Raw genomic sequence first — 14899 nt, 5'->3', positions numbered from 1 at the left:
TACACACAGGCACCTGATGGTAGTCCCTGACTAAGTCCACTTTAGAAAAAAGTATCTTTCTGGCTAAGCATGCCAAAAAGTCTTGAATACGTGGGACTTTGTGATGATTGGGGCTGGTGGTTTTGTTAAGGCAGTTGTAATCGTCAGATAGACAGCAACCACCATTGATGGTTTAGGAACCATGCGGAGATATGAAGCCCAAAAGGGCTATTTGACCTGCGTACAATGCCAAGCATTTTCCATGTTAGCAAACTCAGCCCCCTGCACTGGCTAGCTTTCCTGAGTCCAGTCTATGCGCGTGGGTGTGGACTGGCGAGCCAGTTGTGGAAATGCAATGCTCGACTCCATGCTTTGTGACTGTAGTAGAAAATGGTGAGATTTGGGAATTCATCCTGCAGGTGAATGTATGGTGGTATATCTGCTAGACAGTCATCGTGGGTAACTTACTCGGGGTACGGGGTAATGACCCAATGTCTTTTGCGTCCATAGTCCGGTACTTCTTAAGATCTACTAACAGTCCTTTGTGATGAGCAGAGGTCTAGCAACTTTAGCCAAGACAAAGTCCCATCTGTAGCATTGTCCACTGATGGTAGTGTGCTGCTCCTAAAACTGTGGCAGCTACAAAGTGACTGTGTTGGTCGACTTGTCATTGAGTAACTCTGGAATTGTTGGAGAGCACTGGGGTCACCAATGTAGGATTTTGTAAGTAATACATAAGTCGTTTTATGTGCTTAACAAAAGCAATCATCTTACACTGCTGGCTTTGCTTCAGATACCATCTCTTAATGTGAACACTACAACTCAATGACATCATTTATACCATTGGGCACAGGAGTACATTCAACCAGAGACTCATTCCACCGGGATGCAGCACTGAGCGTCATGGGAAGTCATTCCTGCCTGTGGCCATCAAACTTTGCATCTCCTCCTTTGGAGGGTCGGACACCCTGGGCTAATGGGCTGGTCCTGGACTTATTTCCATCTGGCATGGTTTGCATATTATTATCTGATTGTTTGTGGTTTTTGTATTGCTATGTTTGTACTCTGTTTTTGGTTGGTGCAACTGTTATGAAACCTAATTTTCCTCAGGATCAATAAAGTATGTCTGTCTGTCTGTCTGTCTATCTGTCTATCTATCTATCTATGTGTCATCTGTCACCCATTATATTACCCTAAAATGCAGTCTTCACTGCAGTGAAGTGAAGCCATTAAAAGTAGCTGGAATTTAAACTTTGACATGCCACCATACATCGGGAACAAACAGGTTTTGATGGCTTTAAAACTAAAGGTGTTGTCCAGCAAATGAATGATTAAGCATTCATTTGCTGAAATGTATGTTCTAATTTTGTTAAAATCCCTAACTTTCTGAAATAGTTTTATTCTATCTGGGAGAAATCTATAATGTGACTGTCTACTCACAGTATTATGATATTGGTTATTTTGAACTGATGCTTGATACTACTTGGCATCAGAAGAGAATAAGTTGTTAACAAAGTGATAGTTAAAACATAAAAAATCTTCAGCACATTACAGGCCCGTTGGCCCACAATGTTGTGCCAACCATGTAACCTGCTCTAGAAGCTGCCTAGAATTTCCCTACTGCATATTTTTCCAAGCTCCATGTACCTACCTAAGAGTCTCTTAAAAGACCCTATTGTATCCGCCTCTAACCACTCTACCATGCACCCACCACTCCCTGTGTGGAAAAACTTATCTCTGACATCCCCCTTGTACCTACTTCCAAGCACCTTAAAACTATGCCCCCTCGTGCTAGCCATTTCAGCCCTGGGAAAAAGCCTCTGGCTATCCACGGGATCAATGCCTCTCATCATCTTATATACCTCTATCAGGTTACCTTAGACTGCTGTGGTACCTCTATCATCCTCCATCGCTCCAAGGAGAAAAGGCCAAGTTCACTCAACCTATCCTCATAAGGCATGCTCTCCAATCCAGGCAGCATTGTTGTAAATCTCCTCTGCACTCTCTGTATATCATCCACATCCTTCCTGTAATGAGCTGACCAGAACTGAACACAGTACTCCAAGTGGGGTCTTGAGTAGCTGTAACATTGCCTCACTGCTCTTTTTTTGGGAATTCTCTTTGAGGTCAGATGCCAGGTACCTACTTGCTGCTGGTTGAAATTTTTGATTGTTATTTTAAAACTGGTCAATAATAATTTGGAAGCAAAATTCCATATTTATTTCTGTGAAATGATTCTGTACAATCAAAATAAGTTTGAAACTATAATGTGATGAGGATTATATTTGCTAATAATTTAAAATTAAAATCCAGTTTCCAAAAAATTGCTTTAATTCCAGAAAGTACCTTTTTTAAATAGTAATTTTAATAACTTTTTGTTCTGTAGACATTGTTCAGCAATCAGAAAAATCTTCCAAGTAAGGAAGAAACAAATGCTAAAGCCGACACTTCAAAAAAGATACCAGAGGCTTCCAAGAAGATGTCTGTGGAGAGAGTTTATCAGAAGAAGACACAGTTAGAACACATTCTTCTCCGTCCTGACTCATATATTGGTTCAGTGGAGCCCGTCACTCAGGTGGGTAGTTATTACTTATCCGTAGAATTTATTGTTGCCGTGAAATGAATAATTTCTATTCTTTCAATTATTTCAATAAAGAGTTGGTACTAATTGAAACTTTACAGGTTTGGATGTTACGCCATTTCTTAGAGTCATGGATTCATACAGCTCAGAAACGAGCCGTTTGGCCCACTAACTGCACTGCTCCAAATTTTTTCTTTTATTCTACCCACATTCCCATCAACTTTCTACAGATTCTTCACTCACACCCAGACCGAGGGCAATTTCAGTGGCTAATTAACCTATTAATCTACGTGATTTTTGTATGTGGGAGGAAACGAGCACCTGGAGAAAATCCACACAGTCACAGGGAGACATGCAGACTTCACATGGACAGCACTGGAGGTCAGGATTGAACCCGGTCGCTGGAGCAGTGAGGTAGCAGTACTGCCTGTGTGCCCATTCCACTGCCCATGGCCTTGGTTGGCCACGGTGACTTTTGAGTTAAAAATGGACAATGTGGAAACTCTCAGATCAGATATGGAAAGAGAAGCGGACAAAATTGCAGGTAGATGACCTTTTATCAAAACGAAAAAGGGTAGCTATCTGAAATTGTTGAGTTCATTAGTAAGTCTGAGAGGCTGTTATATGCCAAGTTGAAAAATATGACGTTTCCCTGAAATTGCATTAGGCTTCATTGGAACAATGCAAGAGACCAAAGACAGGTCAGCAGGTCTGACTGATAGTAACTGAAATAATTGACAACTAGAAGTTTAAAGATGCCATTGTGGATTGATCTACATTTGATTTCCTCTAATGTATATGAAACTGTATTCTAAGAATTGAAGACCATAAATTGGAAGAGAGAGTATTTCTACCTTCTGGTAATTTTCCTCCTTTTCCTGTTTCTTCAATTCCCCCATGCTGGCCTCTTGCCTTTTCTCCTTACCTGTCTATCACTGGTACCCCTTCTTCTTCCCTTTCTTCTATGATTCACTCTCCTCTCCCATTAGATTTCTTTTTTTCCACTTATCATCTTTTAGCATTTTGAATATGGAGAGGAGCTATTGTGCTTACTGTTGGCATCATGTTGGCTTGAATGCTATCACCCCTTGTAAAGTAAACTCAAACAACATAGGTGACAACAGGGCTTCGCTTACAGGCAAGCTCAATGCATTCTATATTTGCTTTGACCATCATAACATAGAGGAACTATCATGAATTCCCTCAGCACCTGATGATCCTGTGATTTTAGTCTCCGAGGCCAACATACTAGCAGCCTTGAGGAGGGTGAACCCACGAAAAGCATCCTGCCCAGACGGGGCACTTGGCCAAGTGCTTAAAAACCTGTGCTCATCAAGTGGCTGGAATGTTCACTGAGATCCTTAACTTCTTGCTTCAGCTGTCTAAGGTACCCACCTACTTCAAACTGACTTCACTTATACCAGTGTCTAAGAAGATCGTGGTAGCCTGCCTCAATGGCTATGTTGATGGTGAAACATATCAACTCCTGCTGCCTGAAAACTGACTTGTATCTGCTCCAATTTGCCTACCAAAGCAACAGGTTTTCAGCAGATGCAATCTCATTGGCTCTTCACTTAACCCTGGATCATCTGGACAACAAAGCTGCATACATCAGGTTGCTCTTTATCAACTACAGTTTGGTATTCAGTACCATCATCCCCTCAAAATTAATTAATAACATTCAAGACTTTGGCCTCAATGCTTCCTTGTGCATTTGAATCCTTGATTTCATCATTTGCAGACCCCAGTCAGTTTGGATTGATAACAACATCTACACAATTTCCATCAGCGCAGGTGCACCACAAGGCTGTGTGCTTAGCCCTCCGCTCTACTCGCCTTACACTTATGATTGTGTGGCTAAGCACAGCTCCAATGTCATATTCAGGTTTGCTGTTGACTGCACTTCTGTTGGCTGAATCATAGGTGGTGATGAACCAGCATATAGGAGGGAAATTGGAAATCTTGTTAGCAACACCAAAGAGCTGATTCTTGACTTCAGGAGGAGGAAAACAGAGGTCCATGAACCTGCCGGCATTGGAGGATCAGAGGTAGAGAGGGTCAGCAACTTTCAATTCCTTAGTGTTATCATTTCAGAGGACCTGTCCTGGATTCGGCACGTCATTAGGAAGTTGTGAAGATTCAGCATGACACCTAAAACTTTGACAAACATCTAAATTCTGGACCGCACCTGGACCCGACCAGCAAGGCCCACCACTTACCCGGAGACCTGTAGTCTGCTACCGTGCCGGAGCGCTTGGAGACACGGCCCATTCTGACCAGCACCTCTCCGGAGCAGAGGACCACACAGAAGTGACGGCGGAGACCTCAAGGTGCCCCAGAGGCTTCCTTGGAGCGACCACCGTAAAACCCAGTTGGTGGCCATCCACAGCTGCCAGAAGCGAGGCCTCTGCCGCCGACCTCGGAAATTGAGCCCGAGGCTCGGCTGGAGCGGAGGCCTCCGCAACTGTGACTCGGCTTAAGGACTTGTTTCAGCCAGGAGCCCGGCCCTCCGGGATTAAGTGTCGGCTTCAGGGCCCGACCCAATGGACAGCCCGGGTCCCCGGCAGCTGGAAGTGGCACAAATGACCTGACTTGCTGCAACCAAGCAGAGTTCACTGCCAAGAAGGCCCACCAGCGCCTTTACTTTCTGAGAAAACTAAAGAAATTTGGCCTGTCCCCTAAAATCCTCACTAATTTTTATAGATGCACTGTAGAAAGCATTCTTCTAGGGCGCATCACAACCTGGTATGGAAGTTGTCCCGTCCAAGACCGAAAGAAGCTGCAGAAGATCGTGAACACAGCGCAGTACATCACACAAACCAATCTTCTGTCCTTGGACTCATTTTACACCGCATGCTGTCGGAGCAGTGCTGCCAGGATAATCAAGGACACGACCCACCCAGGTCATGCTCTTTTCTCGCTGCTGCCATCTGGAAGAAGGTACAGCAGCCTCAGGACTCTCAGCACCAGGTTCAGGAACAGTTATTACCCCTCAACCATCAGGTTCTTAAATCAAATGGGATAATTTCACTTAACATAGCTTGCCCATCATTGAAATGTTCCCACAACCTCTGGACTCACTTTCAATGCTCTTCATCTCACATTCTTGATATTTATGGTTTATTAATTCGTTATTATTATTTCTTTATTTTTGTATCTGCACAGTTTGTTGTCTTTTGCATACTGGTTGAATGCCCAGGTTGATGTGGCCTTTCATTGATTCCATTATGTTATTATTCTATTGTGGATTTATTGAGTATGCCCACAAATAAATGAATCTCAAGGTTGCATATGGTGACATATATGTACTTTGATAATAAATTTACTTGAACTTTGAACTTCAGTTGGTTGTGGATCTGCCTTGGAACTTTAGTTACTAAGCATTCAATCTTCAGTGTTTTGTGGTGCCAGATTACACAATGTGTAGCAAGGATTTGTGAACGTGTTTAGTATCAGCACATTAAGGTGACATTACATTCTGCATTGATTCTTTATACATCTTGGCTCAAATTATATATTATTCCTTTGGTACAGTAATCCAAAAGTTGGGGTGTTACCATTTTGTCAAAATTGAACACATAGAGCCTTTTGTATTAGGTGGAGGAGATGCCCGATCAATATTACTTGCCATTTTCTGGGCATTGTCTTTGTTATAATAGCCTTGCATAATTGTTCCTATCTGAGTATACTTTTTTGTGAGTTGTTTATATTTTTAGTAGAAATCCTAAAAAGGATAAAGAATGGAAAAGTGTTGAGCAAAAAAAAAGGATTTTCCCTTCTAAATCAGCATGGAAGCACATGTAATATAGTCTGATCGGAAACAGGATTTATGAGCATTTGGAAAACCATGGCCTAACTAGGGACAGTCAGCATGGCTTTATGTGGGACTAGTTGTGCCTTACCAACTTGAGTTTTTTTTTGAAGAGGCGATAAAGGTGATTGATGAAGTTAGAGCTGTAGATGTTGACTCTGTGGATCTTACCAAGATGCCTGGAAACACCCCTCATGGGAGACTCTTACAGAAAATTAAGGTGCATGAGATCCATGGTGTCCATGGTGAATTGGTTGTTTGAAATCAAAATTGACCTGCCAATAGAACACAGAGGGTAATAGTGGTTTATGGAGCATTCTGGCTGGGTGGGGGGTGGTGGTTCTGTGACTGGTGGTGTTTTGCAGGGCTCTGTACTAAGACCACTGCTATTTGTGGAAAAAAAAATAAATATATCTGTAAATGACCTAGATGAAAATGCAGTTGAGTGCTTTAATAAGTTTGCAGATTATATGAAGCTTGGTGGTGTTGTGGATAGCATAGAAGACTTGCAATGATACAATGGGATATAGGCCAGTTGCAAGTATGGGTAGAAAATTGGCAGATGGTGTTTAACCCGGCCAAATGTAAAGTCTTGCACTTTAGGAGATCAAATGTAAAAGAACAGTACACTATGAATGGTAAGACTTAACAGCGTCAATGTGTGTGGGGGGGTATTGCGATGCAAGTCCATTGCATCCTGAAATTGGTTTCACAAGTTGACAGGGTGGTAAAGAAGGTATATCGTATGGTTGCCTGAATGAGCAGAGGAATTGAGTTCAGGAGCTGGGAATTTACACTCAGTGACCACGTTATTAGGTACAACTGTACACCTTATTAATGCAGATATCTAATTAGCTAATCACGTGGCAGCAACTCAATGCATAAAAGCATGCATGCAGGGTCAAAAGGTTCAGCTGTTGTTCGGACCAAACATCAGAGTGGGGAAGAATGTGATCTAAGTGACTTTGAGTGTGGAATGATTGTTGGTGCTGGATGGGGTGGTTTGAGTATCTCAGAATCTGCTGACCTGGGATTTTCTTGCACAAGTCTCTCAAGTTTACAGAGAATGATGCGAGAAACAAAAGCATCCAGTGAGCAGCAGCTCTGTGATGAAACCCCCTTATTAATGAGAGAGGCTAGCGGAGAATGGTTTAATCTGATCGGAAGGCGATAGTAACTCAAATAACTACGTATTACAACAGTGGGGTGAAGAATAACATCTCTGAACCTTGAACCTTGAGGTAGATAGGCTACAGCAACAAAAGACCATGAACATGCACTCAGTGTTCACTTTAAGTAAAGGAGGTACTATTAAAGTGGCCATTGCGTATACATTGCAGATTTTAAAAACTATAGCTATGCCCTGTTTGGAGTATTGCATCCAAACACGTCATCCCCTTGTAGGAAGAATATTGGGGCTTTGGAGAGGGTGCAGAAAAAGTTTACTAGGATGTTGCCTGGATTAGAAAATGTTGCTAGAATAAAAGGTTGGACAAACTTAGTTTGTTTTCTCTGGAGTGGTGAAGACAGGGAAAATCTGGAAGAGGTTTATAAGATTATGAGAGCAGAGTTAGAGTACACAGTTTTTTCCCCCTAGGTTTGAAACATGTAGTGCCAGAGAGTATGCATTTAACGTGAGAAGAGGGCAAGTTCAAAAAAGAAGTGTGGGGCAGGTTGTTTGACAAAGAGAATGATAGGTGCCTGGGACATGATGCCTGGTGTGATGGTAGAGGCAAATACGTTGGAAGTGTTCAAAAAGCAGGCACATAAATATACTGGAAATGGAAGGATTTGGTTGTTCTGTAGCAGAAGGGGTTTAGTTGGCCATTTGATTACTAATTTAATTAGTTTGACATTGTGAGCTGAAGGATCTGTTCCTGTGCTGTACTGTTCTATGTTTTATGACATATTCCAGGGTTCTAAATTCATGTATGCTTGATTTTTATCTTTATTTATAAAAAGGATAGCATTTTATAGAGGATAACTGAAAAGAGTAAGTTGTAAATTCAGGAACTTACTTTTATTCACTTTCTTTTCAGCCAATGTGGGTTTATGATGAAGATGTTGGTATGAACTTGAGGGATGTTACCTTTGTTCCTGGGTTGTACAAAATATTTGATGAGATTCTAGGTAAGCTCTTGTTTCTCTCCCACCTCCTGTGCTGCTTTAAGGTAAACCAAGTACAGAAAAACTTTGATAAACTGACATGCAATTTGGAAACCCCAGTTGTTTGATATCAGTTTTCTATATTAATCTGAAGTGTGAGGGACATGTGAACATCTAGGACAAAGCAGCCGACTGATGACTTCTGTTCAACAATGTCTAGTGGCTGTAGTGTGTACATCTAATTACTCACCTTGCTACTCTGACAACACCTAAATCCATGACCTCAACATCCATGGGGACAAAAGTAGCAAGTACACGGGACCCTAATATATGTAGGTTCCTCTCCAAGTTCCACACTAACGTAAAGTGTGCACACTGCAGTGCAAACAGTAAATAGTGGTGGAGATTATTGTTACCTCAATAAGCTGAATTGAAATAGCTGCCCAATATTCACTAGAATTCTGCAGTGATCTGAGAAATGCTCACAGTCATCTCTTTCAGAATGATGAGGCATAAGCAATAAATGCTGGACTTGAAGTTAAGACTGTAAGACATAGGAGCAGAATTAGGCGATCCGGCCTATCGAGTCTGTTCTGCCATTCCATCATGACTGAGTCATTATCTATTCACCTGCCTTCTCCCCATAACCTTTGACACCCTAACTAAACAAGAATCTATCAACCCACCGATTTTGCCACCACAGTTGACTGTGGCAATGAATTCCACAGATTCATCACCTTCTGGCTAAAGAAATTCTCCTTATCTCTGTTCTAGAATCTAAAGGAACATCAAAATGATGGCTAGATCCCAATAAAAGAATAAACAAAAAATATTGTGGATATTTACATCCATTGTGTCATGTTAAATTTTGTTATGGTGACCCAGATGCTGAATATTTATATTCTACAGAGGTCTCAAATTCATCCCTATAAATCACCATTTGGCCTTTAACGCTAATCTCAAATAATAAATTACCAACTAAAGCAGAGGTTCCCAACTTTATTTATGCCATGGACCAATACCATTAAGCAAGGGGTCTGTGAAGCCCATGTTGAGAACCCCCGAACTAAAGTAAAATCATTTTAGGACTTGTAAGGAATTTCTATGGAAATCCTGGTGTGTTGTTTGGTCCACTTTACTTTCAGTGAATGCAAATGGTGATCCATCACAGTCTTAGCACATAATTTCATTTCAAAGCAGTTATTATTTTATCCCACGACGGATATTTTTGGCTTTGTAAAATGTGGCTTTGTTCTGTTTTAGTTAATGCAGCTGACAACAAGCAGAGGGACAAGAATATGACCTGTATCAAAATTTCAATTGATGCGTAAGTCTTTGCATTGGTATTTTGCATATTGCATGTACTGATTAGTTACTGGAGTTTATGACTGAATAAGATCATTTTTAACTGCTTTGTTGGTTTTCTTGTTCTTATGATGACAGTCTTTTTACAATAACCAGAGATGTCAACACTATTGATGTGATATCCTTTAAAACTTAATAATTGATCTTGATTGATTCAAACAATCATAAACAAATAGTCTTATTTGGCAGTAATTCTTGTTATTTGTAAGCTTGACTGCTCGTGTGTCTATATGTCTATTCAAAACTTTGACTTAATCGTAGTTGGTGTTGTAAAAGATTGATTCAAATAGGGGCCGAGGAATTAGTTTTAAACTCTGCCCCCTCATACCATTAACCAAAAGCAGTCCTTTATGAAACATCCTGAAAATTCTAAATATTTGTGTGTCTATACTCACTCACTCGAGTAAACAGTGATGGAAATTAATCAGAGATTGAAAAGATGGTTGCAAAGATCGCATAACAACCAGATGCAGTGAGTGTCAATAATGTAGTTAAATTTAAAAATGTGGAATGGGGTAATTCATTCATCATTGTGGAGTTGGAGGAAAGCATGTAGTTGTGGAGCTGGCCAAGGAGTGCAAATCACAAGCTAAAGGCTATGGGCTATGCTGAATGGGTAAGCTACAATCAGGCAGCTTTTGTATTTTGTAGAGTTTGAAGATTTGTGCATGAGTGGCTGTGACTGTCTGGTATATTTTTACATTAAATGTGGAATCATATTATTAAAAATTATGGGTATTACACAAAGGTGTGAGTATAGGATAGTAATTGTCTGCTTAAGATATTAGTTTAAGGTCTGATTCAACGAATGAGGAAAGCGGAAGAATATGGACATTGTGTAGGCAGAAGAGATTAGTTTAGTTGGCCATTTGATTACTAATTTAATTGGTTGGCACAACATCGTTGGCTGAAGGGCCTGTTCCTGTGCCTACCAGTCTATGTTCTATGTTCTGTGTCTTTGCAAAAAGTTTGAAGAGGGCTATTTGTCAAGGACAGAAGGAGGGATTAGTTAAGCTGTTAGATGGAGTGGTAGACTGAAACAGTCGGTGTAAGACACTTAAAAAAGGAATGTTTTACATTAATGCTTTATTATTTTCTTTAATATACTGACTGAAAAATAGTGGCAGCATATTCAGTAGTAGTTTTCAAATGGGTATTAGCTTGATAATTGAAGAGGTAATTACATAACTTTTAAACAGATAGAAGATAGATGGATCAAAATCTTACTTTACTCTGCAAGGTGCAATGATGTTTGTATTTTAAATTTGTTTAGTATTTTCACTTTCATTAAGTGGCAGTATGCAACAGTGGTATCGGTTGCAAAGCCCTACAGTTTTTTTACAAGTTCAATTGTCATTCAACTGTACATGAATACAGCCAAATGAAATTGCATTCCACCAGAGCCAAGATGCAAAACACGGTACTAACAGTCCAAAGTACGTATAGTTAGAACTACAGAAAAATTCCAATAATCTATTGTCTCATTGTTCAAAGAAAATCACTGATTCTGCCTTTGGCTCAGCCAGACCCTGGTACTTTCTTCCTTGTAAATACAGTGGTTTTGTTGAAAAATGTATTATTCTACATGTGAATCTTGTATTTGGATATTGTATATACAGTATGGTGGTGTTTTATGAATTGATATCCAATATTCTGGAAAAAGTGACACCAACCATGTCCCAAGCATGACACATTAATGGAATTTTTGCTGTTTTGTTAATCGTGAACATTATAGAAAGGCTATAAAACATATTCTTCATATACGGCTCATTGATCTATTTCCCGGTTGAAAGCTTGGATCTCTGAATTTGCAAAAAGTTTTACGATGCATTTGTAGTAAGTTACAAACTGTAAGAAATACTGTTGTATTCAGTTTGCTTATATTTTTAAAATGAATAAATCACTAATGTTATTGGTCTTGGAAGAGAAATGCACATTTAAATAGCTTTTGTTTTTTTCAAGGGATTCCAACACTATTAGCATTTGGAATAATGGGAAAGGCATTCCAGTAGTGGAGCACAAAGTAGAAAAAGTATATGTACCTGCTTTGATTTTTGGGCAGCTCTTAACGTCAAGTAACTATGATGATGATGAAAAGAAAGTCACGGGTAAGATCAGAGTTCACCATTACATTCAATTGTGCAAAACATTTTTCAGCTATTGAGGGGATTGATGCTGACAGCTTTGGTGATTGTTTGGAATTTGTAGGTGGAAGAAATGGCTATGGTGCTAAACTCTGCAACATATTTAGCAGCAAGTTCACGGTAGAAACTGCTTGCAAGGAATACAAAAACAGTTTTAAGCAGGTATGATGTGATTTTAGGTCCTTTTCATTCATTAGAAATCGAGGAATGTGGCTTCTCTTCTGTGGTTGATGGGGTTTGATAGACTTCCAGCCATCAGTACTGTTGCTGCATCCTGTAGAAACATAATGAGAATAACTTAATAAAAGAAACAGAATAGTAATATGTTCAAGTATTCCATGTACATTGTAGCAGGGGTCCCCAACCTTTCTTGTACCACCACTACTACGTCGACTCAGGCCTAGGGGGCCGGCGTTGGGCACGATGACGGACTCTCCACTTCTCCCTCTCCCTCATCAGTATGTTCAGTTCATCTACATTAGCCGCGCCGCTGTCTTCTAGGAGCGTGTAGATCATAGTCTTGGGAGGGTGCCCAGGGTTTATCCTCCCGTGCTTGGGCTCCCATATGATGACTAGGCTGGCAGGTAGCTCGAGGTGGCACCGCGGACCGGTTTAATATTGACAATATTCTTGCGAACTGGCCGACCAGCGGGGGGTGTTCAAGTAGGGTTAAACTCACGTCAACATGTCTTTTGCAGTTAGGGTTACCGACTTTCTCTCTCCCATATAAGGGACAAAATTAGTAGTCAAATCCTGGGACACTTGTGTTTACCCCAGGAAAGACTGCCATGACCATGAAGCCTTCTGCGGGCACCTGCGTGCGCATGCATGTACATGCTGATTTTTTCCCCACAAATCGGTCTGGCTTAATCTTCCCGATTACACTGTACATACATTATTTCTACTTTATATAGGCTGTGTATTTATCATATCATTCCTGCTTTTACTATACGTTAGTGTTGTTTTTGGTTTTATGTGTTATTTGGTAGGTTATTTTTTGGGTCTGGGAACGCTCAAAAATTTCCCCCATGTAAATTAATGGTAGTTGCTTCTTCGCTTCACGCCATTTCGGCACGGAAGGTTTCATAGGAATGCTCTACCTTAGCGGCGGAAATACGGGACAAGGGTGGTCCCGTATGGGACAAACCAATTTAGCCCAATATACGGGACGTCCCAGCAAATATGGGATAGTTGGCAACCCTATGTTCAAGTTCAACAGTGCGTGACAGGGAACGAGGAAAGGTGCAGCTGACTCATATCTTTCCTCGTGGCCCGGTAGCACATGCTTTGCGGCCCGGTACCGGTCCGCGGCCCAGTGGTTGGGCACCGCTGCATTATAGCACACACTGAATTGATTATATTTTATTTTCTAACCTACTTTTTAACTAATAACTCCTTGTGTTCCTCTTAATTTTATATTTGAATACAATGTAATATGTATTGCATTGATATGATCCTTCCAACTGTTCCATGCTAGTTTATTGCCAGTTGCCTGCTCCTCAGTATATTTTTGCGCTACAGCAGGTGTAGATTTTTGACTGAGATTGTAAGTCGCAGGAGCAGAACCAGGCCATTCACCCCATTTAGTTTGTTCTGCCTCTTGACCATACCGATCAATTCTCCCTCTCAAACCCATTCTCCTGCCTTCTCCCTGTAACTTGTGACATGCTTACTAATCAAGAACCTGTCAACCTCTGCTTTAAATATATTCAATGACCTGGCCTCCACAGCTGTCTGTAGCAATGAACTTCACAGATTCACCACTCTGTGAAAGAAATTCCTCCTTGTCTCTGTTCTAAATGGACGTCCTTTTTTTCTGAGGCTATTCCCTCTGGTCCTAGACTCCCCCACCAATTGAAACATCTTCTCCACATCCACTCTATCTTTCAGTATTTGATAGTTTGAAATGATATTCCCGCTTCATTCTTCTGAACTCCAGAGAGTCCAGGCCTATCAAATACTCCTCGTACATTAACCCTTAATTCCTAGGATCATTCTCGTAAAGCTCCTCTGGCCCTCTACAATACCAGCACATCTTTTCTTAGATACGAAGCCCAAAGCTATTCACAATCTTCCATATGTGGTCTGACCAATGCCTTATTAAGCCTCAGCATTACGTCTTTGCTTTTATGTTCTAGTCTTCTTGAAACAAATGCTAACTTTGCATTTGCCTTCCTCACCACAGACTCAACTTGCAAATTAACCTTTAGGGAATCTTGCTCAAGGACTCCCAAGTCTCTTTGCATCTCTGACTTCTGAATTCGTTCCTATACCAAAGTTCATAACCATACTTGAACTATATTCCATCTACCATTTCTTTGCCCGTTATCCTAAAACTAAGCTGCACAGGTGAAATGGCTTGACTGTTTGTTCATTGAGCAATGGTAGCCATGGCTACTTCTGAAAATACGAGCAAATTTCTGTGTATTGATGTCAAATGATTGGTAGTTATCTGTGCAAATCAGAGCAGCAGTGTTTTCTTCAACTTTTTTTTCCCTCAGTGATTGACAAAACAGAGCGATCACAATGTTATATTGGAATGTGCACAGACTAATGCACATTTCATTGTTTCTTACTCAGTATGATGTCCAGAATAATTAACGTTTGTATGGAATACTTGAATTTGTCTTTTTGTTCACTTTGCTGTCCAAACCTTCTCAGCCACCGCATCAACCTCCACACTCTTGTCCACACACTTCTGCTTAAGCACTCCAGAATATACAAGTGGAAACTCAGTTATGCTGACCCAAGTTTAAGTTTGAAGATATTGATGATCTAACTTCCTTAGGCAGAGGGTGGTGAATCTGGAATTCTTTGCCGCAAACTGCTGTGAAGGCCAAGTCTTTGGGTATATTTAAAGTGGAGGTTGATAAGTTCTTGGCCAGTCAAGTCGTAAAAGATTATGAGGAGAAG

At 40.7% G+C, this 14899-nt stretch overlaps 1 protein-coding gene across 2 annotated transcripts in view; it reads left to right on the top strand.

Annotated features, from left to right (window-relative positions):
- Positions 1 to 14899, top strand: part of top2b (DNA topoisomerase II beta) — a 95790-nt gene that overhangs the window by 27343 nt on the left and 53548 nt on the right. For both annotated transcript variants that reach the window (XM_072283161.1, XM_072283160.1), the window contains exons 2-6: positions 2366 to 2554; positions 8411 to 8501; positions 9741 to 9804; positions 11805 to 11950; positions 12051 to 12148. In XM_072283161.1, the coding sequence (XP_072139262.1) occupies positions 2366 to 2554; positions 8411 to 8501; positions 9741 to 9804; positions 11805 to 11950; positions 12051 to 12148 (588 nt within the window). The remainder of the gene's footprint in view (positions 1 to 2365; positions 2555 to 8410; positions 8502 to 9740; positions 9805 to 11804; positions 11951 to 12050; positions 12149 to 14899) is intronic.

Source organism: Mobula birostris, chromosome 19 (assembly GCF_030028105.1).
Source record: "Mobula birostris isolate sMobBir1 chromosome 19, sMobBir1.hap1, whole genome shotgun sequence".
Classification (NCBI taxonomy): Eukaryota; Metazoa; Chordata; class Chondrichthyes; order Myliobatiformes; family Myliobatidae; genus Mobula; species Mobula birostris.
This window is presented reverse-complemented; position numbering and strand designations above follow the sequence as displayed.